At 35.7% G+C, this 19,251-nt stretch overlaps 1 protein-coding gene across 2 annotated transcripts in view; it reads left to right on the top strand.

The window, feature by feature from the left end:
• Positions 1-19,251, top strand: part of stk11ip (serine/threonine kinase 11 interacting protein) — a 115,243-nt gene that overhangs the window by 40,626 nt on the left and 55,366 nt on the right. For both annotated transcript variants that reach the window (XM_051931349.1, XM_028807570.2), the window contains exons 10-13: positions 3,546-3,635; positions 4,198-4,239; positions 9,320-9,490; positions 16,120-16,201. In XM_051931349.1, the coding sequence (XP_051787309.1) occupies positions 3,546-3,635; positions 4,198-4,239; positions 9,320-9,490; positions 16,120-16,201 (385 nt within the window). The remainder of the gene's footprint in view (positions 1-3,545; positions 3,636-4,197; positions 4,240-9,319; positions 9,491-16,119; positions 16,202-19,251) is intronic.

Below are 19,251 nucleotides of genomic sequence, written 5' to 3'. Positions count from 1 at the left end.
TTTGCAACTTCTTTTTTAAATCTTTATTAATCCGCTGTGGAGTTTTTAAAAATTTCCTATTAATTCCAAATTTAGTTATGTATCTGTCCTGCATTACATTTAAAACATTTTTAAACGTGTTCCACTGCTCCTCGACTGTCTCCACACTTATCCTAATCTATCCTACTTTGACTTTGTCACATCTGGTCAAAATTTGCCCTACCAAAGTTCAATTTAACAATTTGAGTCTTTGCATCTGCACTCTTACAAAATACTGAGAATTGTATTCTATTATGGTCTCTTGGCCCTAGTGGTTCAGTCACTTCTACACCCTCAATTCTATCTTGATTATTACAAAATACTAAAGCCAGACAATCTTCACCCCGTGTTGGTGCTTTAACATAAAAAATATGTTAAAAAAACTGTCCCTGAGTACTTCTAAAAACTCCTGCTCTTCTGGTTCTCCATCTGCAATGTTATGCCAATTAATATTTGTATAATTAAAGTCCCCCATGACTGTAAAATCTCCTTGTAAACTTGCCTTTTTGATATTACTAAAAAGATCTTTGTTGAAATTACTGTCTGCATTGGGTGGTCTATAACACACTCCTAAAATAAGACCTCTTTCCCTAATATTTTCCAGGCGAAGCCACATATCCTCACTAAGATGGGGCTCATCGTCCAACTGAAGAGGACTTACATTTAAATTCTGTTTGGCATAAACAGCAACCCAACCTCCTTTTCTGTTCTGTCTATCCTTCCTAAAAAATGTATATCCCTCTGTTACACTCATCCCCATCTTTGTTATTTAGCTGGGTTTCCATTACTGCTATAATATCATAATTATGCTCTGCTACATACAGCTCCAACTCACACTTGGCAGTAATACTTTCAATAACATATGTTGAGGAGGAGAATCCGTTTATGTAGCATGGTGCTGTGAAAAATGAGGAATATTCAACTTGTTAATTGTAATGCCTCATGAAACGCATAGCTGTCTGAAAAATACAGAAAATGTATCATTGAGCAATTTAATAACAGGTATTGAATTAGTGAATTCCCCTTTTGCTATGGGCAAGAAAGACCAACATTAACTTTATTTGATTTAAAAACTGGTAAATGAGTCAAAATTTCATTTACCTTGGCTTTGGCTCTCTAACTCATAATCTGTGCTTGATTTCAGCCTTTACATCATCACCGACCACCGAACAAATGATGTAGTTACAGAAGTGACACATACTTTACATAATATTAACTGTTTGTAATGAAAGCAAAAGTGCTCTGATAAAGCAAGTCTGTTTAGATTGGATTAACAATGGCAAATTTCATAATACAATATAAGTGTATTGCATCATGAAACCAAAATCGAGATATTTTTTGAACATCTATGCAGTCTTGTGGTAATTAACAAGTAAGCCATGGTGTTTAAAAATAAATAAATAAATTTAAAATGGAGGTGTATGGGGTTGTTCTGGCTTGTTACCTGATGTCTGAACTTGCCATTGTTGACTATTGTACTTTTCTACCCAGGGATGCCTACAGTGTGTTTTTTTATTCTTTTTCTTTTTCTTTAAGGAAAAATGTTTAGGCTACTTTTAATGCAAGGTCATTTGTATGACAAGTTCTCTCAAATACAACCTTTAGAAAATTAAAAGAGGCTTGCATAAAATATATGAGAGAGAATTCTCAGGTGGCAGGTGGGAAATAGGAGGTGCAGTTGTTAACTGGTGTATATAGAAAAAGGAAGGTAGAAATGGAAACAAAAAAGAATGTCAGTCTATCCTGACTGAAAGTTTTGTAATGTAGTGGAATAAAACTTTTTAAAAATTATTTTAGAAAAATAATTACATTTTTTTTAAATATTTGGGGCTGTGCCTTTCCTATTTGTTAAATATATGGTTAAACGTTTCAACAAGAAAATAGTGCTGTATAAAAATAGCCATTCTTGAATAATAAAATTGTGTTTAAAAGTTGCCACTGACACTTTATTTCCCAGTTAATTTAATCATTTTGGGCAAGAGTATCTACTTAATCCAGAAAAGAATGTGTTTTAATATAATTATGCCACAAGCAGTACAATTTTCTTTTTGTTCTTTTTCAGTAAGGAAAAAAGTATCGTAGCCATTTTTGCGTCCTGTACCACAGGGAATGGCCCCACAGTTATACAATATAATCAGAATCTCAGTGTTATAGTTTAAGATGAAAAGTAAAGCTTAATGACATGCTGAAAAATAAAAGGAAAAATTCAGAAATAAAGGAAACCACAGCCCAATTTTAACTGTCATAATTAAAATGTGAATTTTTCCAGACTGAGTAAAACAAGTTTGTGTTTTTTAGTTTGGATCTGAATTATAACATCTATCCACTGTATTGCAGCAAAATGGTAACACAAATTTGTCCCTAATATTGGGTACAGCACAGTTCTTGACATTTACATGCATTTATAAAGGCCGCAAAGTATACAGTTTCTGTTCCTTCTTTTTTTGGTGGAATTTCACCAAACCTCCTTGAGCACATTTGTGCATACAATTTAATCCCAACTGACAATAGCTAGCCAATTTAGGGTGGTCCATAAACTCATCCGCATATAATTGAGGTGTGTAGGAGACTGGACACTCTGGAGAAAACCTAAAGAACACAGAAAGGTGCTCAAGGGATCAGTTGAACCTGGGACCCAGCTGACTATACTCTACTACTTGTTAAAGTGATGTGCTGTTCATGCCATAAACAGTAAAACATAGTACAGTTATATACAGTATAATTATAATTTTCTTATTTACTTCTATATTTGAAACCTGTCGACTATCAATTAATTCTAAACAAATAGATTTTAAGAAAACCTGCCTTCTTTCATAATTAGTGAAATTGTATGGATATTTATATTAATCCTTGCACTTAACATTAGTTGTAAATGCTTTTCCTGCTCAAAGTAAGCTGCTAGGGAGACCAAACAATTTATTTTTTGAAGTTGGAAGAAAAACATTTTCAGTATCCTTTTACATGTTTTATTTATTTATTTTATTTTGAATGTCAAATAATTTGATCAAGTAAACAATGAGGGGGCAGCATGATGCCATCCTAGCCAGGTTTTGTTCCATCCTAGAGCTACCAAGTTAGGCTGCAGTTCTTTGTGACTTTAAAATTACATTAAGTGGGTTCAGTCAATGTAGGGACTATATAATCCATCTTTAAAAATGGCCTGTATGTTTAAAAAAAAATAATAAAGCAAAAAAAAAGGTCATTTTATGCTGTTGAAGAATAAAGGATTACATTTTATGTAAACAGTAACAAAGGTCTTGAAGATGCCACACATTATTTAGTAGTTGATGTTTCACAAAGGTTGTCAGGTCAAAGGTCTGTTTAGATTTTACTATTGATCCTCTCTACCACTTATAGCTCATTACATCTGGTATGAACTGCACATCTAAATATAAAATTGCATTTTTTTATTTTTATTTTTTTAGCTATTTCATTGTTTTAAAAGAACATTTTATACTTCTCATTTTTACAGTTTAGCTTACACTCTGATAGCTACTAACACTGCCATGTTTTCTTTAACATTCTAGCTCAGTCTTGATGGCAATCCATTGTTTTTCCATTGGAATCATCGGTGTGCAACCATTTTTCACCTTTCCTCCAAAGCAGCTTTCCTTAAGGTGAGTATTTTCTTTAAGTTCTTTTTTTTTTTTTGGGAATTTTATTTTTAATGTAGATGGTATTGTATAGTCCTATGATTTCTTTCATGTGTGTGCCATCTAGCAATGTTGCTGCTATTTCTATTTGTTTGGCAATAATGTCTGAATGTGGATGTGTGATCTAAACCCCAAACACCTGGACAATTGTTTTATTTGTTAACTTTATGTTCTTTCACACACCAGTGATCTGCTTTTTGTTCCCTTTTAGTTTAGTGTTATTAATTTGTTTTTATTATAAAGACATCTGCATGAATCTAATAAATCAAGTCAATGGGGGTTGGGTGTAGAATGGAGGATTTCACATTTGTGGTAAATCAGCCTTCTAATTATTTATGCATTTGGTCCATGTGTTGATATTTTTAGCATTTTAGTCAATTAGGCAGTTTAGCAACTGAATGTCATTTCACAGAATATAAAGTAATAGTAATCTTTACATTTAAAGAATTAATCTCTGAGAAATAATTAACCCAGAAATCAGTATATGTACAAATTTGCCATACATTAATTTGTCTGTTTTTCGCAGTTCAAGCTAGATGGATGCTTTCTGTCTTCCTCTGAGTTAGGAGTAAGTAAAACTGTTTTTTGTTATTTATCATCTTTGCAAATCATTTCATAGTTGCAAGAGAATGAGCTGAAATCCCTGCCCACTCTCTCATTGTGTGGAGCTTGCAGGTTTGGCTTTTGTCAATTAGGATTTTAGTCAGGGTGTTCTTGTTTTCTTCCACTTCCTAAAGAAATGTTTTTGGCTACTGTAAATTGGTCCATCTATGAAATGGTTTGCCCTGGGATGGACTTGTGCCCAATCCTGTTCAAATAGGGTTTCAAGGGAGTCGGACTCTGATTTTGATTAGGCAGTTGATAGGTGGATATGTATTTTCCATATAATTTTCTTTTTCTCAAAAAGTGATGGATAAACAAATGATAACTAAAGTTGTTTACTGTTTTTATTTAGCCATCATATGTGAAGGTGTACTGTTTCTTGTTTTTGCACTTAGTGCAGTTTATTTTAAATGTAAATACATTTGTATTTGATATTATTATTATTGATGATAGTTCTATGGTAGTGTGACTTATGCATGCCCGGATAAATTGTACTATTCAGATTTGTAAATAGAAACTACCCTCCACCCATCTTTTGGACAATACTTAAACCATACACACTGTATATGTATTTTCCTGAGCACATGGGAATGGAATGGAAACCTGGAGACTCATTTGTAACACTTTGTATGGACTTGAGTGTTAAAGTATGCACACAGCAAAAAAAATGGGGAAAATGTGTATGCTGCAAAAAAATTGCAAAACCTGCCATGCGAACTTCTACACAATTTACCTTTTATAAATCACAGTCACCTTGTAAATATACATTGAATATTGCCCTGAAACATTCATATATGAAACAAAATAATCGATCTCATAATATGCAGTCACGATGCTGCTGAATTTCATTAACTGGTGGAGCAGCCTCTCACATGACTTATCGAGACAATAGCTCCTGCATTCAAGTGTATCTGGGTGTACTCTGCAAATGAGAGAGCAAAATCATGCACAGCATTAAGATGCCAGCGTCTGAGTTGGTACTAACTATCATTGGGCACATATAATGACATGATTGAGGTTTCAGCTGGTTCTTACCAACAAGCCATTCACCACATACAGTATCACACCTGCCAATACTACTTTTCCTCAAAATTAATAAATCATAGGTTTACCCAAGCCACTGAAGCATGATGTTTGTCAGCCACACTTTGGCATCACAGGTGACTTGTGTGTTAATGGAATGTAATAACTTAAGGTTAACAGAAGTAGCTTCATTCTTGCTAGGTTCCCTTATTGCAGTATGACAGGGGTGGCCAACCAGTCACAGACCAAGAGCCACATTTTTTACTGTGTTACCGCAAAGAGCCACATCATACACATGGGCACACATGAACATCACCCATCCCTTCCTCACACACACACACACACACCCACACCTCTGCTCAGCCAGCTTTATTGTAAATGTCACACACCAACATGATAATGACAGAAATTGACTCCTACAGTACTAAAACCACAGGCCAGTCATTTTCAACAATGAACATTGTCTGCACTGTCTCACACACACAAACTCTCAGTTCAACCAAGTCCACAAACAAAAGTATAATAATTTACAATAGCGTTTTTCTTTTACTATGCATGTTGCTTAGTGGGACTTCTGACATTCCTTGCCTTGAACAATCCTCTTCAAATTTGGCTTGTATTCCGTTGTCTCCACTCGAAGCAATTCTTTCACATGGGTGTCCGTCAGAACAGATCGATGCTTTGATTTCACGTGTTTCAGGGTAGAAAACACAGACTCGCAGACGTATGTTGACCCAAACATTGACAGTATCTTAAGTGCAGCCCGTTTGACATTGGAGTATTTTTCCATTGGCACACTTTTCCAGAACTCAATGGTCCCTTCCCTTAAAGCAGGTTTCAGTTGGTCCTCCTCACAAAGATCGATCATCTCCAACTTAGCCGCAGCCTCATCTATGACTAGCGGGGCTTTCAAACAGTCAGTCTCCGCATTAAATGGGTCGACGAGGAAGGTAATCTGTGGCCTTTTCACTTGTAGATCACGGAACCTGGTCACAAAGCTTTCATGCAGGTTTTCAACCAGTGTTGCATATCTGGCTCTTTGCTTATTCAGGGCGGTGCTGGTGACTTGCCCACTGGCTTTTAGAAGAGTGGGAAAATGCGTTAAATCTCCCTTTTGAATATGCGCCATGAACAGCTTCAGTTTGTTGACAAACGCAAACACACTTTGCACCAGGTCAGGCAGCATTTTTAACTTACCCTGCAGGGTCAGGTTCAGTCTGTCCAAGTGACACAGCATGTCGACCAAAAAGGCCAGATCCATAATCCACTTGAAGTCAAGAGAGCTCGGGATAGTCCTTGTCCTTTTCTTCCATTAACAGCTTCACGGCATCAAAAGCTCAAAGAAGCGAGAGAGTACTTGGCCTTTTGACAGCCACCTCACAGTGCAGTGCAGCGGCAGGTCACCTGGAAGCCCTTGGTCCAGCTCAGCGATGAGATTCTTGAAATGCCTGTGGTTAAGCGCATGTGTGCGGATGTAGTTGACGATTTCCATCACAGGCTTCATGACGTTGTCTAAATTCAATGATTTAGACACGAGTTGCTCCCTGTGGATGATGCAGTGGAAATTCCAAAACTTGGGAAATGTTTGGTAAGCTTTGCACAGACCCACAAGCCCGTTCACTGATCCGATCATGGCTGGCGCTCCATCCGTGGCTGTTGCAGTTAGTTTCGGTATGGGCAGATTTGCTTTCGCAAATACAGCCATCATTGTTTCTTTCACATCTATACCACGGGTTCTGTCTTTTAATGGCACAATATCAAGGAGTTCTTCTTTGATCACACAATCGTTTGACACAGACCGTGCAAATATTGCCAACTGAGGCTTGTCTTGTATGTCACAACTCTCATCCAATGTGACACTAAAATACTAACATGGTTGAAGGTCAGAGTGCAACTGTGATTCAATAGCCGTGTTAATGTCCGATATTCTGAGTTCAACAGTGTGGCGGGACAGTTGGACGTCTGATACCATGCGTTTTAGTTTGTCGTTTTCAGGAGACGATTTCAACAACGTCACTGACGCATTTTTTAACGAACTCCCCTTCATTGTATGGCGCTTTAGCCCATGCAGTGTTCCAGGCCATTTGATACGATGCGAGCATTAGGGTCTCTGAGCGCTTCATAAATTTTCGGAAAAACTATCTGCTTTTCTGCCTGAGTTTTCAAAGTGACCAACTCGTGCTTGCGAAGTTCAGTCCCTTTTGGAAATTCCTGGTTGATGTTAGCATGGAGTGAGCTGAAGTGGCGCTGAAGATTTGAAGCTTTGAAATGCGCTAATGACGCCTGACATATAAGGCAGAATGGCTTGCCATTACGTTCAACAAAAAAATATAAACTCTCCCACTCTGTTAAAAACGTCCTGTGTTCATCTTCATATTTTCGTTTTGCTGTGCATTTTTTCACTGCCATTTTGAGAGTGAACTTGACACAGATTGTTTACTTAAATGATCTTGCCCCTACTAGGAAACTTTGCGGTATTTTCATCTCACGCACATGCGCATTTGATGAAAATACTGTATTGAACTCAAGCGAAGCGAACACGAACATTAAAAAAAAAAAAAAAAACACAAACACAAACTTTATGAACGTAAGAGCTGCATGAAACCAGGCAAAGAGCAGCAGGTTGGCCACTCCTGCAGCATGAGTACAATAAATTGCTATGGTTGCCATGTGGACACTGCTGCAAATTGCCCTTTTATGTTGGAAAAAACCATGTTTTGTTTTATGAATATACACCCACACCATATGAAAACAATATGTAGTGCCTCACTTGTTGGTTAATGGCTTCCACAAGCATGATGGAGTGAGGCTTGGCTGAGATATTCCTGACCTATTGACTGTGTTTCCTGAGAAGTAACAGGTAGCTAATATAAACTAACAAAACACTAAAAAAAGTCCTTCAGTGCAAATTCAGCATTAACCCTCTTAAAAGAGACATAAAATACAGTCTATACACCACATTCATCACTTTTGAGGTGATGTTTGTCACATCAACGCATATTATACTAATGACTCAGTGATATGAATTATGCATGCGAATCATCGTTTAGCTGGTATGTGTGCATTTCCCCACTGTATTAAGTATGTCGTCATTTCCCAGATTCTCCAAAATGTTATGTAAATATGGGTCAGAGTGGCTGTAAATATACGTATGTTCCCATGTGAAGTTTTCTTTTCTAAATAATGACGTTTGCGTGGGAAAATGCATATGCACATTTCAAGCATATTTTTGTGTGTACACAAGCTTTATATTGAAGGAACCAATCCTGGATGATAAAGCTAATCCATCACAGGACACAATTCCATCAATTTATACTTGGCCATGTTGGGCATTCTGTTTTGCCTAAGCTGTTTTACTTTGACTGAGCAAATAAGTTTGAATGAATACCAACGTTATCATATTTTAGCTTATTTGGAGCATAACATTTCAAGCTTTGGTTTGCATGTTTGTAATGATTTATGAACACTAATATAAAAGGTATTGTTAGCATTGAGTTTAGTAAAACTCTCCCACTTAGCTGCTTCTGTTTAATTGTTGTACTTTTGAGTCATTAGCGGATGCACAATAAATTGGAATTGTATAAATTAAACAGCCTTGAGGAATAGTGAAAAATATTGAGTTAATATGTTTTTACACTTAAAGTAAAATTCTTTTTGTACAGTGTGTTGACAGGGCCTATTTTTGCTATGCATATCAAAACCTACACAAAAAAAACACTTTCATAAAGATTTTTGTCAAATGCTTTTTTGCTTGAAAATCAAAAATTATCCTTTTCAGTGCTATACTGTACATAGTGAGTTCAAAGTAAATTTATAATCCCCCATGAAAACATTGTATCTGTGTCTGTTGGAATTTTATTATACTTTGATTATTACTTAATGACACCTCAGTATTTGTAGCTGAATAAATTCTAAAAACTGTATAGTTCATAACCTTGGAAATTATATGTCTATGATATTGTCTATTGTGGCAATCAACACAAGTTTATTTTTGGGTGGTAAGTATTATGTCCTCTTTGCAGGTACTGCCAAAGTCAGGCCCACAGACGGGTCAATCACCCCGCCAGTCATCTCAGGACGATTTACTTAGTGATCGGCTTACTCAGGAAGTGTCCAGTGGAGGTGGTGACATGAGTGATAGCCTATCTCAAAATGAAATTGGAGCATCAAAGCTTTCTCGAAAACGGTCCAAGGTATACCTATCATTTACCATATTTCCTTTTGTCATCTCTCATTGTAAGTTAGTTTTTTTTGTGCTTGTATATGCCTTCCTTCTATAGGCAAAAATATTGTACTTTACTAATCCCTGAAATTCACTAGTATTACTTACATCATTTTTCTTGTTTGTCTTTTTTATCTTGTGTACTAAAGTACAACACCATATTCTCATAAATGTTTTTACACTCTTGATCTGTTTGCTTTGGACTGAGTCAAAGGATTATTAGTTACTTTATTTTGACTTTTGGTTAATGTAAAAGTTTGCTGCGTGAGATGTAAATTAACTAACTGGAGATTGGAATAAACACCCCCAATGGCATGTCATATTCTTCTTTCATGGACAGAAACAATTTTTAACCCAGGGAAAAATATCACTGCCCCATATGCAAGTATGTGGTAAGTGGTTTGTTTGTCAAGCACAGCTCAGTGAACAGAATGCCTCTTATCTGATAAGTAGAGGTGTGCCTCAAATGTATGCACTACTTCACAAGCTATAATAAGAACATCTTTCATCACATGGACTCTGCAGATAAAGGTAAGCTCTGCTGAGGGCACACAGTGATTATTCTTCAGTTCATTTACACAGTATAAGTATCAGGTGAGGTTCCTGTTGCAGTATGATGTTCAGTATTTACTCTCTAGCAGCGAACTACAGTGGATTCAGAATACATTCAGATCCAGTGAGTTGTAGATTAAATTTTAAATAGATACATTTTCCATTCTACACTGAATCCATGAAGACAAACTGAAATCTGGGTCCAAACCTTCTTTGAAAATATAGCTTTATTAAGCAAACACACGGAGGTGGGATGATCAGTGAGAGAACAGAACATATCAAGTTAATAAAAGTTATCACTAAGGTCAAACTTTATCTCTCTATAACACATCTTCTGTCCTTGCCTTGCTGGGTGGGTGTGTCCTCTACTACAAAATGCACTGCTCAAGGATTTTTCTACACTCAGTTTCTGCAGTTCCTTTCTGACATCCTGGTAGCAATGTTTCCTCCTAGCTTATCTTGCTGACTCAGTATTCTTCTGACATGGATCCACCTTTAATCCACCACATGAAGAGATTACTTTTAGAGCTATCTTCATAATCCTTTAATGTACCAGGAATGCCAGTCTGTTTTAACAAAGCTTTACATGATTTTTGTATTTGCTGATTTTATTTCCTTCAGTAGCTTGCCTGTGTCTTTTTTAATTATTTCATTTCAGGTTATTTTTATGTAGGGTTCCAGGGTTCTGTTCAGATTTTCAGGTATAGCTAAAGTAAAACAGAAAACATCAGACTGGAAGCACCGAAAGAAAAAAAAAAAAGGCAACATTTAAAGATACTTACTTACTTTTATAGGTTTTTTTAAGTTTAAATTTGAGGTTCTCGAACTTCCTTAATATTAACACATGTATTCACATTTTTGTTTTATTTTAGTAGTCTTATGTAGTTTATTACAATGAATACATAGCAAATCAAGTAAGATATGCAGTACTACATCTTATTCAGATTAGATCAAATCCTCCAGCCCCACCATAAGAGAGAAGAGAAACATACACAAAATCATGTAATCACTCCAAGGTATTGAAAATCCCAGTAGAATAACATGGCTCAGCAAGCTTAGTTATTGAAGGCTAAATTTGTAAATGCTTGCCAATTGCTAAGTAATTTTTGAACTGTTCTTTATGAAGTGAATTTATTTGTTTTTTCATCTATATATATAAAAATGGAATGGGTGGGTCGTCGGGTGGGCCTTTTTTTCATTCCGTCGTTTTTTTGACGTTTTGAAAATGTAGAATGATTATTTGATTTTTTTGTTTTTATTTGATCGTGTCTATGTAGCCGCCGTCGTAATAAAGTATCGCTAAAATCGTCATTTATCGTAATTTATTTTTGACGTATAACGTCGCCGTCGTCGAGGTCAGTGATACCAGTGCAAAAAATCTGCTTACGGTTGAAAGACACGCCCTACTCACTGGACAGTTAAAAACACCAATCAAACTAACGATGACATCAAGTATTACCCAATCAAAAGTAGGAAAGGAGGCATCTTCATAAAATGCGTGTGGGATGATTTGCATGAGACGCTGCTTTAAAAAAAAAATGATAAAAAAAATACGGGATAAATCCCGTCCAGTATTGATTCAAAACGGGACGCGCAATTTCATTCTCAAACGCGGCACGATTCCGTATTTTAAAGGACGGGTGGCAACCCTACAGTGCCAGGTAACCACCCATACAATCACATTGTGATTCAGACTAGGAATGCAATGAATGTAATTACCCCGATCTACATACAAGGCGAAAGTCTTGCAACATTCAAAGATGATGGTTTGGGATAAGTACACCATACAACATAAAAGAGCTTATGAAGCCTTGAACCGAAAAAAAGCAACATCTCAGAGATCGTAAAAAAAAAAACAGGAGCTAATGTCGTTTTACTCGCTGTAGATTTTACTCAAACATTACCAGTTATTTCACGAGGGAGACCAGCACATCAACTCAACGCGTGTTTAAAATCCATGCTTCTCCCACGCTCGGTTATATGTCGCGTGTTCTCGGGTAGGTGCACCAAAAAATGTATACATTTAAGCATGTAATGGGCAAACAAAAAATGAGGTATACCCGAAGGCACAGCAGTAGTACTTAATGTAACTTTACTTCTTAAATGTTAATGTTTTACTGTTTAATAATTTATACGCTTCTTATATGTTGTTCAAATTCTTTTATCAAAATACCACTGACAGCGCAATGCACGATAACATCGAGTGAATACACCATACGCATCCGCCCACGGCTGCCCTGCTGTGCGCAGATAGGACTTGATTGTACAATAAAATAAAATAAAGATAAAAAGACTAAAACAATCATCACCCATAAAGCGGATAGTAGACGTGACGTACTATATGTGTACCACATTTCAAGTGTATAGGTGCAACGGTTTGCGAGCTACAGGTCATTTAAAATCCTGGACAGACACACAAATTGCCACGGTAGCAAATTACAGAAGAAGATTTTACTGTTTAATAATTTATATTTATATGAAATGTGCTTCTTATATATTACTTCATATTCTCATATGATAATGATGTTAATGTTTATATTGATTTCTGTGTTATTAAAACTGCATGTATGTGTGTATATGTATATATATGTATATATATATATATGTATATATATATATATATATATATATATATATATATATATATATATATATATATATATATATATATATATATATACTAGCAAAATACCCGCGCTTCGCAGCGGAGAAGTAGTGTGTTAAAGAGGTTATGAAAAAAAAAAGGAAACATTTTAAAAATAACGTAACATGATTGTCAATGAAAGCCCGTTTCACTCAGTAAGTCTTATGTGTGTGTTTATGTATGTGTGTGTATATATATGTACATGTGTATATATAGATATGTATATATATGTATATGTATATAAATGTTTATGTGTGTGTGTAGATTATATATATAATATATATATATATATATATATATCTATATATATATATATATATATATATATATATATATAAAAGACAGCAACAGTTATAACAATGACAACACAATTACATTGACAATCATGTTACGTTATTTTTAAAATGTTTCCTTTTTTTTTCATAACCTCTTTAACACACTACTTCTCCGCTGCGAAGCGCGGGTATTTTGCTATATATATATATATATATATATATATATATATATATATATATATATATATATATACGAGCTGTATATACCCGGCGTTGCCCGGGGCAGAAGTAACCTAATCGGTCAAACACTTACATATATACCAAAGTAAACCTAATCGGTCAAACAGTTACATATATAAAAAAAGCGAACCTAATCGGATAAACAGCTTCATATATACAGAAGCGAACCTAATCGGACAAACAGCTAATCTATATACATAAGCAAACCTAATTGGTCAAACAGTTACATAAATACAAAAGCAAACCTAATCGATGAAACAGCTTCATATATACAGAAGCGAACCTAATTGGTCAAACAGTTATGCATGTGCAGAATGATTTTACAAAGATTATGCGTGTTAACAATCATTAAAAAGAAAAGATTGAGGAACTCTTCTTCTATATGTGATGAAGCTGGATGAAGCTGACTTGACAAAGACGTAGGTGGCATACATTGGTTTTTCTAAAACAGAAGAAAAAAATGAGTATCTATTATTATTTTAAATTAGAATGAAAATGAGAACCTTGATTAGAGATAGATTATCCGTATTAAAATATGTGCATGAATAAAGTTTTGCTAACTCTCTAGCAAAAGTTTATTCATACAAATTGGCATGGGATGGCTTTGTGAAAAAGTAAAAATTACATAAAAATAAATTGAGAATGCGTACTTCGATTTGACTGAGAATATCTGTAATGATGAAAAAAAAGTTTAGTATGTTTTTTTTTCCATACGGGAAGGATGTAAAACCTTATATAGGCACCCTTCAGCCCGTACTGAAGGTTAGTGTCAGATTCTTACTGACTAAAAAACACCCTTTTTATTCCACAGCTACCCCAAAAACCACTATTACGCATTACTTTGGGGTGGCAGTAGTTTAGTTATGAAACAGCTGGGTCCTGAAAAAAATCTGTCTTATTAGTGGCTTCATCACATATAGAAGAACAGTTCCTCAATCTTTTCTTTTTAATGATTGTTAACACGCATAATGTTTGTAAAATCATTCTGCACATGCATAACTGTTTGACCAATTAGGTTCGCTTCTGTATATATGAAGCTGTTTGATCGATTAGGTTTGCTTTTGTATTTATGTAACTGTTTGACCAATTAGGTTTGCTTATGTATATAGATTAGCTGTTTGTCCGATTAGGTTCGCTTCTGTATATATGAAGCTGTTTGTCCGATTAGGTTCGGTTTTTTTATATATGTAACTGTTTGACCGATTAGGTTTACTTTGGTATATATGTAAGTGTTTGACCGATTAGGTTACTTCTGCCCCGGGCAACGCCGGGTATATACAGCTCGTTTTTAAATAAAATAGCTCAACCTTTCCCACAGTGGTTTGGATTCTACCAACTGAAATAGATAAGAGGGAGTGCAGTGCTTATCATGATAGATTGCTCATTAGGTGTTAGTATCCAGTCAGCTGATAACCCAGACAGAGGTGTTAAAGGGGATTAGTAATTATTATGACGCTAAGACTCTCTGAAAAATAGGCAAAGATTTTATTCCAATAAGATCTGACCAGGGAGTGGTATGGTACCAACACATATGACATACAGCAGGTTTCTTTCCCAGAGGTAAAGTCTTGAACATTTTAGATACCCTGAGTCAAAAATTGTGTGTGCAATATTACAGATTTTAGTTGAGTTATACCATGTTTCTCACAGTAGCATCCATGTTGGTTCTAAGTCTATTCAGGTAGTATTGGATACAATGCAAGAACCAACTCTCGATAGGGTGTTGGCCCATCCTAGGGCAAAGTCATTCACTTACCCAGACTCACTTAAATTGAGGGCATCTTAAACTCAGCAGTCAACCTAATGTGCATCTTTTTGGTGTGTTTGTGGAAATCCACGCAGACGTGAAGAGAATGTGCAAACCTCATGTAAGCAGTGCTTGGGCGTAGTTCTGATCTTTGGACTCTGCAGCCTTGACGTGGCAGCATTAACCGATGCATCATCTTGCTGCTGTCTCTTTAAGTATTACAGTATTAATAATATTACTGAATCAAATGTGTTTATTCCATGCTAAACCTAGTTGAGAATAGATTAGGGAAAACAGACTTATAGTTATAGAAACTAAACATTTAGACTCCATGATACTTAGAAACCTGGCAGTTCAAAGTATGTGATTAACCAAATGGCAATGTTGCTAATCTCTGAATATTCTGTATTGTATTAAAATGCAGGCTAATGTTGATGATTGTTGGAATGCAACAACATTTTAATGCTGGGGTCTATCATGTTTGATTATCTTTGTATTATGAGGTTCAGTTCCGAGATAAGTATGAATTGCAAAGAGTGAAAAATCCATGGTTTATTACCCAATAAAAAATCCAAATAGCAATTAAATGTCACCAGTAAATATCTTTCAGCAAAAAATTTTTTTTTCTTTACCTATCAGCAGATAAATTTAAAAATTCTACTTGTATATTTGGCATCTTGTTGCCTAGATTCCTACTGAGTTCTGCAGCCTTAAAGCACAATCTTAGTGTTGCAGAAACCTATATTGCCCCCTTCCGTAAAACTAATTGTTTGCTTTTTTGTCTTTGCATATAAGGTTATCCCCTGTCTTCAAACAGCACACCTCATTCTGCAGTTTTAAGTACTCCAGCCTTCTCCTTCTCATCTTGATGTATACTTTTAGAATATTTAGTAGTGGCTTTCATGCCCACTGGAATTCATTTCTTAAGTATTCTCCTTACCTTACAAGAACTGTTTGAGATTTAATTTTTCAAAACATTTCATTTCTGGAAACATTTATTTTCTGATATATGTGTACTGTTACATGGCACCAATAAATAATTTCTTACTTTTAAAGGTACTGCTATGGAAGCAAAGGGCTGTTTATTGTCAATGAGAACTTAGATTTAATTTTGGATCACAGTCTGTATTCGTGTTTTGCAGAACAAGATAAAAGTAAGAAGACCTAGTATTTCAGAACCAAGTGATACGGAACACGACAGTCAAAGGCAAGATGCATCGTCAGGTAAAAATGATCTGTTGAAATGTGTAGGTGAGAGATGAGTTTTTTGCTAACTAGCTACTAATGTAACAAAGTTGGGTTGTTTCTTAGCTTTCTTTTTAAATCAGAGATTTGAGGACAGACAAAGTTGTCATATACACCTTCTCTTTTAAGCTTGTGTGGCTGTGCTGTAGGCATTGTCAACTAGCAATAGTTTTTAGCGTTAAGAAAATCGTTCCCTGCACTGATGTTCTGAACAGTGGTTTCTTGCTCTTTATTGTTATAGTTTTGTAACACTTGCTTTTATGCGTATTTAGTTGTGTACAAATTCATGTCTTAAAGCAAGAGATTTGAAGCTTTAAGTAAATGTTGTGATGTAGCCTTAACTACCAATGTAAAGTTTTTTTGGAATGAAATGAAGCACAGGATTATGGTAAAGTGACCCTCTTTAGTAGTAGAAATTATTCATGTTTGTGAAGACAGAGAGAAAACAACGCATAAAGGTTTGGGACCTGGTCACTTATACTGTAGGTCTTTGTGGAGAATAGTCTTGCGTTAATATAACAATACAACAGAATTCCATGAGACATTGCTTAGTAGTACAGGGGGATTTTTATATGAGACGGACAGGAAATGATATGGATAATCGACAGTGACGTTGAAATGGTGAGCCGGAGATGATAAGACAGAAGAAAGATGGAAGTGAGGTCTTCTGGAGTAAGCCTGAAGTGAAGTCATCTAGTGGAGTCTGATCTTCAGCACCTGGAAGAGGACTGTTTCTTAAAGTAGTCTTTGAATGGATTTTGTATGGAGTTTCAGAAGGTAAGTCTTCTAATCTTCCATTTTCCTGGAGGGTAAGGGAGAGAGACATTAGCACTGAACATCAAATCCCCCGATTGTTGTATTCATGCTGCGTCGGGCCCGTTGGCTGCCCCCTATTCACATGTGTGTGACATGCTTTAATGTTACAGCTGGGTGTAATGCAGTTATTTTCTTGTAGAATTTACCAGATACAGTCAACTCCAGAAATTTTGGCACCCTTCATGAACAATTGCAAAAAATAATATATAAAAGCAAGCACACATGCATTGAGAGATTTTGTGCTTAAACAATTGGGTAATTCTTGTGCTTCTATTGTTGGAACAGAGTTTTGTAACAAATTTAAAGTTTTCCATTAGTAACAATAATGTTCATAATAAGACAGAATTCAAAATATTGGTAACCCAAATGTCAGTGCCTACCCTGGCGAGAATGACAGCACTTAGCCTCTTTATGTAGTGTTTAACAAGGCTGGAGAACACTTGTGGAGGGATCTTGGACCACTCTTCTATGCAGAACATTTCCAGCTTATGGAGATTTTTGGATTTTCTATTGTGAACTGCTCTCTTCAGTTGAGACCACAGATTTTTAATTGGGTTCACATCTGGAGACTAAGCGGGCCATTGCAAAATCTTAATTCTGTGTTTCTACAACTAATTATTGATTTTGTTGTGTGCTTTGGATTGCATTGTCTTGTTTTTTTAGACCCAACCATGGCCCAGTGTGAGCCTTCTCGTAGAGGCAGCCAGGCTTTTGGCGTAAAATGTTCTGGTATTTAACTGAATTCATTATACTATAGACCTTAACAAAAGCCCCTGGACCTCTAGCAGCAAGACAGCCCCAAAGCATGAAAGAGCCACCACCATATTTTACCATAGGTATGAGGTACCCTGCTTTGTATGCAGTTCCCCTTTTTTGCCAAACATGGCGATGGTGTGCATGGCGAATAAGCTCAATTTTTTTGTCTCATATAACCACAGTACACAATTCCACTTGTATCGCCATTTTGCTTGGCAAAGCTGAGACACTGATTTGTGTTTTAGACTCAGGAGAGGCTTCTTTCATGCCACTCATCCATAAAGCTTCTGGTTATGCAGGTGTTGTCTCACAGTTGACTTTGAAACAGTAGATCCCCAAGATTCTACTAAACTTTGCAGTTGTAAAACTGTAATCTTTGGGGCTCCTCTTTGCCTCTCATCATTCTCCTCCCTATGCGTGGAAGCAATATGCAGATGCATCCCTTGCTGGTATTATCAACTGTTGCATGCTTTTCAAGCTTCTTTATTATGGCCCTGATTGTCCTTGCTAGTAATTTCAATGAAATACCTATTTTTTGTACCCCCCAATCTATGCAGCTTAGCAACTTATTTTCTCATTTGATTTGAGAGCTTTTTGATTTTACACATGATGATGAATGACAAAAGGATTTTACCTGTATGTTACCTCATATTTTTACCCCAGTGAAACAGGAAATGGCCATAGACAACACCAAAAATTTGACACCAAAACGACGACAAAAATTCCTAGACACTAAAAGCAACATCAAGAAACACTTTTTCCCCAAAGATGCAAATTTATTTGATCTTATTTATAGTATTCTTCAAGGGTGCCAAATTTGCTACATACATTTTTGACAAGATCAACTATTCTGAAGATATAACGGTACTTTTGGAGGAATTGTTTTTATTAAATAAATAGTCAACAATTTCTCCAAACATTTGAGGAATTTTAGAATCACTGTATGTATTGTCTATATTAATGTTTTTGTTAACTTTTTTGAGGGGTGCCAATATTTCTGGAGTCGACTATATTTCCATTAGAAATTGAAGTCTTTTAATGCCAATGTTGGATAAACCCGGCATAAGCACCCTATACCTGATTACTTTTATGATCTGCATAACCTAATATCTATTGACAGTTAGTATACACATAAGAACAGTTTGACCAAGTTGGGTCATTGGTAATCAACCTTGGTAATCAATCACTAATTACTTAACTCTGTTCTGTGTGTGAAAAAACACAAAAAAGTTATTTTGAGATGTATCCTTAGGCAGCTTCAAGCCATGACTCTGTTGTCTTGTTGAAGAAATTATTTATAAGTTACCAATATTATCTACCCTACCCTTTATAATTGTGAACACTTTTATCATATAACCTTTAAATCTTCTCTAGCTTAAATGGATTCCAGTCCTTTAACATTAAATTGTAGCTTATACTTCACATTCCTTCAATTGGTATATAGAAGGCTTTCTAGA

The sequence above is a fragment of the Erpetoichthys calabaricus genome, chromosome 8, assembly GCF_900747795.2.
Source record: "Erpetoichthys calabaricus chromosome 8, fErpCal1.3, whole genome shotgun sequence".
In the NCBI taxonomy this organism is placed as follows: Eukaryota; Metazoa; Chordata; class Cladistia; order Polypteriformes; family Polypteridae; genus Erpetoichthys; species Erpetoichthys calabaricus.
This window is presented reverse-complemented; position numbering and strand designations above follow the sequence as displayed.